General features: G+C 45.4%; 1 protein-coding gene across 2 annotated transcripts in view; it reads right to left on the reverse strand.

The window, feature by feature from the left end:
• Window positions 1-5,211, reverse strand: part of BPTF (bromodomain PHD finger transcription factor) — a 131,735-nt gene that overhangs the window by 22,566 nt on the left and 103,958 nt on the right. Inside the window, exons 20-22 of one of the 2 annotated variants that reach the window (XM_007456785.1) lie at window positions 4,768-4,985; window positions 1,852-2,074; window positions 234-1,126 (exon numbers count right to left, since the gene is read on the reverse strand). In XM_007456785.1, the coding sequence (XP_007456847.1) occupies window positions 234-1,126; window positions 1,852-2,074; window positions 4,768-4,985 (1,334 nt within the window). The remainder of the gene's footprint in view (window positions 1-233; window positions 1,127-1,851; window positions 2,075-4,767; window positions 4,986-5,211) is intronic. The other variant, XM_007456786.1, reaches the window with a different exon arrangement.

A 5,211-nucleotide genomic window follows, 5' to 3' on the forward strand; every position in this document is an offset into this window, starting at 1 on the left:
TCTCCCAAAAACACGTAGTTTTTCCAGTAAGCACTGACTGTTTATATCCAACAGAGTTCCAAACCATAACAGTCATTCAGTACGTTCTGGTCAATCCAGTGCTGCTTCTAACTTGAACCATCAATGACTTTTGTGTCTTATTTAAGGAAAGCTAACACAACCAAACACTAAGTCTAATGCACAGCACAATAATTCAAGCTACTGAACATGCTGCTTTTACTTAATAACTTTACCTGTTTCTGAATGATTTCACTTTGATTAGAAGCTTGGAGGGTGTGTTCCCGCTTAATTTCTATCTGTTGCTGCTTCTTCTTTTGCTGCTGATCCCTGAGTTGCTGAACCCTTTGCAACTGCTCTTGCACACTGGCTGCCTGCACTGTAACCACATTCTGAATCTGATGAGTCTGCACAGGGCTGCTTTGCTGCATCTGAACGGGGACCTGGAGTTTGATCTGCTGGGGCACACCACCTTGCTGAGCCTGTATCTGAGCCACAACCTGTGACTGGATCTGGGAGAGAACCTGGACTTGTTGCAGCTGCGGCACAGCAAGGACTTGGGGCTGAGGCTGCCGTACTTGGAGCGGAGGACGGGATGGGGACGAAACAGTAACTTGGCTTAACGTTTGTCCTGATGAAAGAGTTTGAGTTGAAGACTGTACCTGGGGTTGTGACTGTGGCTGGCCCTGGGAAGGTGGCTGAAGAGATGTGTGTGGCTGAATTGGAATCGGCTGTGAGGCTGTAGTCTGACCCTGGGACTGCTGTCCAGGAGACACCTGGGATGGAGTTGATGGACGCATTCGAGTCTGTGGTGGACTCTGGACACGAGCAGGAGACTGTCCTTGGACATTACTCTGAGGCTGACACTGTCCTGCACCTTGGGGTTTGGAGGACTGTGCTTGGGTGGGCTGTGCTTCAGGAGGGACGTGGGAGGCAGAAGTTGCTTGGGTCTGGGCTTCAGGCTGAGCTGGGGACGGGGGTTGGGTTGGGGGCTGAGGCTGTGCGGGCTGAGCAGTCTGAGGCTGGGCTTCTGCAGGACTCACGCTCGACGGTTGAGCTGGAGGCAGGCTCTTGGCTGGCTGCACCTGTGTCAGGGGCGATAATTTACTCTGTCTTTGTTCACTTGTACCTGTGAAAAGGAAAGACCAAATATTTCTTACTCTAGAACATGAGACTGTGGTTTAAGAAGAATTTGAAGGGGATTTTCTAAAGGTGAGAATTCTGCATTTCAGTACAGAAGATTGATGCCCTAGAAATGCTCCATCTAGAAACACCTAGGTCAGGACTCCTAAATTGGGGAACACGGGCCCTGTTCATGGCTGCCCTCTGCAGATTTTGCTAAGTCTCCAGAGGGCTGGCTTCCAAAGCAAGGCAGTCTCTGGAAATCAGCCAGGTCTTCTGGCCCAGGCTAAGGCTAGCCCACATTTCTCTCCTATGGCGTGATGCCAGTGAGTGACGGCCGCTTGCAGCAGGAGGCTCACCAAGTGCTCTGGTCCTGAAGCTCCCAATCATAGGTTATGAGCTGGAAATACCCACCTGCCCTGAGAGCACGTCATGACTCAATCAGTTCCTACAGGCTTGGTGAGGAGTTAGGAGTGGGCACCGTCACCAAGATACTTTACTATTTTGTGCCAACCCCCCGCTTTCTATAGTTTTTAATGGGGGGTGGTGGTGACAGGGAGGCTGTCAGAGAAAGAGATCTGGTCAAGCTCTTGTGAGGCTGACCAGTCAGCTGTGACACTCACCAGCTTGAGGCACATCCTCCCAAAGATAAATACCAGCCCTCTGGCCCCCTCTGTCACCTAGCAACCCGTGACACTAACAAGCAGCATTTCCGACAAGCCCAGGTTCTACCTGCTGCTGTAGTGGAAACAGTGGTGGTGGTGGTGCTGGTTGCCGTGGCCGTTGTTGCCAGTGGGGTGAAGAGGAACCGCTGGACGGTACCGTTTGGCATTGCGGCTTGCATCAGCTGCTGTCCTGGACCGGGAAGTATAGTCACCCCTTGAGGTATCAACTGCAACTGTCCAGTAGTTTGGCCTTGTCCTTGAATCACTACTGTCAAACCTTGATTGCCACCCTACGGAAAAAACACACAACATGTAAACAGTGTTCAAAGGATTGATCTGCAAGTATACCACTTTTATGTTGAATAGATCCTTTAAAATAATGAATATATGTATTTGAATGTCTAGGAATGGTATCAAGAAAAATTCAGATAAGCTAAAATAAGAATGTTTATTTTAAAAGATTGATGGTGTTTAGTGGAAAAAACATGAACTAACAATCCAGAGTTCCAGTCTGGGGTCTCCAAATGGACAGCCAGGTTATCTGTCTATAAGTAACATAGCTCCTCTGGATCTAAACTTCCCAATCTATAAAATAAGGGTGTGAAGTGAGTAAGGTCTGCACCAAATTATGATTTTTTAAATCATCTTATTTATATTCACATTATTTTATAACTTTCAAAGCATCTTTAGACATACTTTAGACATGCCTCATTTGATTCTCACAATAGACTTGTGACTTTGTGGATTAGGGAGAGAAAATATTACTACAATCTTGCTACCAATTAGGAAACACAAGTTAGAAAGTTCAAGTCTCTTACCCCGAGTGAGAGGGCAAGTTCAAGGTGAGATATAATGAGAAGCCCAGGTCTTCTAGTTTCAGTTTTTTCACTATGTACCAAATGACCTATGGAGTGTGTTGGTGTGTGCCAACATATAGAAAGCTTAGGGTTCTAGACATGGAACGCAAACACCATGTGAGGAAGGTCACTAATGTCTGAGTAATCATCCAAATGGCGACTAGGAATTAAAAACTCCATCTGCACTGCCTCTTCTGTCCAGGACTTCTTAATCCTCAACCATCAGGAACATGGTGGAGAATTAGAAAGCAAACGTAAAAACAAGCCACCCTAAGTTCCCAACAGCCAAAACTGATGCTACAAAGTTCCTACAGTGATGTTAAGCTCCATGCACTTTACTCAGGAGTCCCTTACTACAGCAGTCCCCAGCCTTTTGGGCACCAGGGACTGGTTTCATGGAAGACAATTTTTCCACGGGGTGGGTGGGGAACGGCAGATGAAGCTTCGCTCGCTCGCCCACCCCTCACCTCCTGCCGTGTGGCCTGGTTCCTAACAGGCCGCAAACCGGTTGAGGACCCCTGCCTTATTCACTATTGCTTTTCTAAAACATTTTTGTGCACAGTCAAAACTACATACAACACCAAGTATAGTTTAACGAATAATTATAAAGTGAACGTCTATAAAACCAGCATTCAGGTCATCACTGCCAGTATCCAAGAAGGCCCCCATGTGACCTGCTCTGGTCTTAATTCCCCTCCTTTGCCCTAGAGGTAAGCACTACTCTCACTGTTACAATAACTGCAGTTCTTCATAGTGCGACCACTTAGGTATAGCTCTCTAAGGGCCACAGACTCACAACTTCAGGAGCACCATTCAGGAAGAATTCAAATGGTGTCCCCTCCAGGTAGGCAATGCAGCAGGCCCATAACCCTACACATGTAGCTACTTTTGCCTGTTTCTGAATCTTATGCAAATAGATCATAATGTAATTCTGTTTGTTACTTGCTTTTTTATTTAGCTCAGCAATGTACTTCTATGTGGCTGTTGTTTGTTCACTTCCATTGCTGTAGGAAGGCAACTTATTTATCTAATTGACTGCAGATTGACATTTGGGTTGTTCCCAGTTTTTGACTCTTATGAACAATGCTGCTGTATATATTCATGTCCATCGTCCTGGTGCTCAGACGAACAAGAACTTCTCCAGGAAACATACCTAGAAGGAGAACTACTATGATGTGGGGCATGTGTCTTCAGCTTTGCTACATAGTGTCTACAGTTTTCCAAGGTGGCTAAACCAATTTATAATACTACCAGGTGTGTATGAGAGTTCATTCTGCTCCATGTCTTTGCTGTCTCTTGATTTTTGTCTGACATTTTAGTTTATACCAATCTCTTAGATATATGGTTTTAATATGCATTTCCCTCATTACTAACAAAATTCAGCAGTTTTTTGGATTTATGGACGTTTAGATTTCCTCTTTTCTCGACAAGTTTGTTTGCTCTTTTTTCCTACCGAGCTATCTGGATTTTTTTCCTTCTTAATTTGTAGTAGTAATTCTTCATGTATTCTGCAGAACAGTCCTTGGCTGGTTGTATTTATACCTTCCCTCATTCTTTTCACTCTTTTATAATGTTTGATGAACTGAAGTTCTTATTTCTAAGGTTGCTGAATTTATAAATCTTTTTCTTTATGGCTAGTATTTTCTGTCTGTAAGAAAGCCTTTCCTGGGCTTCCCTGGTGGTGCAGTGGTTAAGAATCTGCCTGCCAATGCAGGGGGCATGGGTTCGAGCCCTGGTCCGGGAAGATCTCACATGCCACGGAGCAACTAAGCCCGTGTGCCACAACTACTGAGCCCGTGAGCCAAAACTACTGAAGCCCGCATGCCTAGAGCCCATGCTCCACAAAAAGAGAAGCCACCACAATGAGAAGCCCATGCACTACAACAAAGAGTGGTCCTGCTCGCCACAACTAGAGAAAGCCCACGTACAGCAATGAAGACCCAACGCAGCCAAAAAGAAATAAAATAAATTTATTAAAAAAGAAAAAAAAGTATTTTTGTTGACTCTAGGAACCAGCCACTTAAAAAAGTAAGTAGATTTTTAAACGTCCAAAGATAAGTACGTGTTTTAAAGCTTACAGCAAGAGTAAGTAAGATCACTTGTAAAGTTAAAATCACATTACTTACGTGGCCCTGTGTTAACTGGGTGAGTTGAGCCATGGTAAGCTTCACCTGTCCTTGCTGGGGGCGAGGGGGCTGTGAGGCTGAAGGCTGTAGACTTGCAGTGGGTGCTCCTGAAGTTAGTCCTTTCTGTGCAGGTGTTGAGGAAACTGTACTAGGGGCAGAGATCGCAGTGGAAACAGGCTGCCCTCTGATGATCTGCGTCACCACCTGTTGAGGAGTCCCTATGCAAAGAGCAAAACATTAGAATGCTTCTATGCCCTAAGCAATACTCTGAGTTGAAATGTTGTTTAACGCTTCAGATGAATGTTTTCTTCTCAATTTTCAAAAAGACTTACGGGATGCTGACATACTGATGCATTCAGCCATATACCCACACCCAAAGGACCCACCTGGTTGTCAGTGAGCCTGTTTCCACTCAGCTCACTAACAACCACTCTCCCATTCCTG

The sequence above is a fragment of the Lipotes vexillifer genome, unplaced genomic scaffold, assembly GCF_000442215.2.
Source record: "Lipotes vexillifer unplaced genomic scaffold, Lipotes_vexillifer_v1.1 scaffold299, whole genome shotgun sequence".
NCBI lineage: Eukaryota > Metazoa > Chordata > Mammalia > Artiodactyla > Lipotidae > Lipotes > Lipotes vexillifer.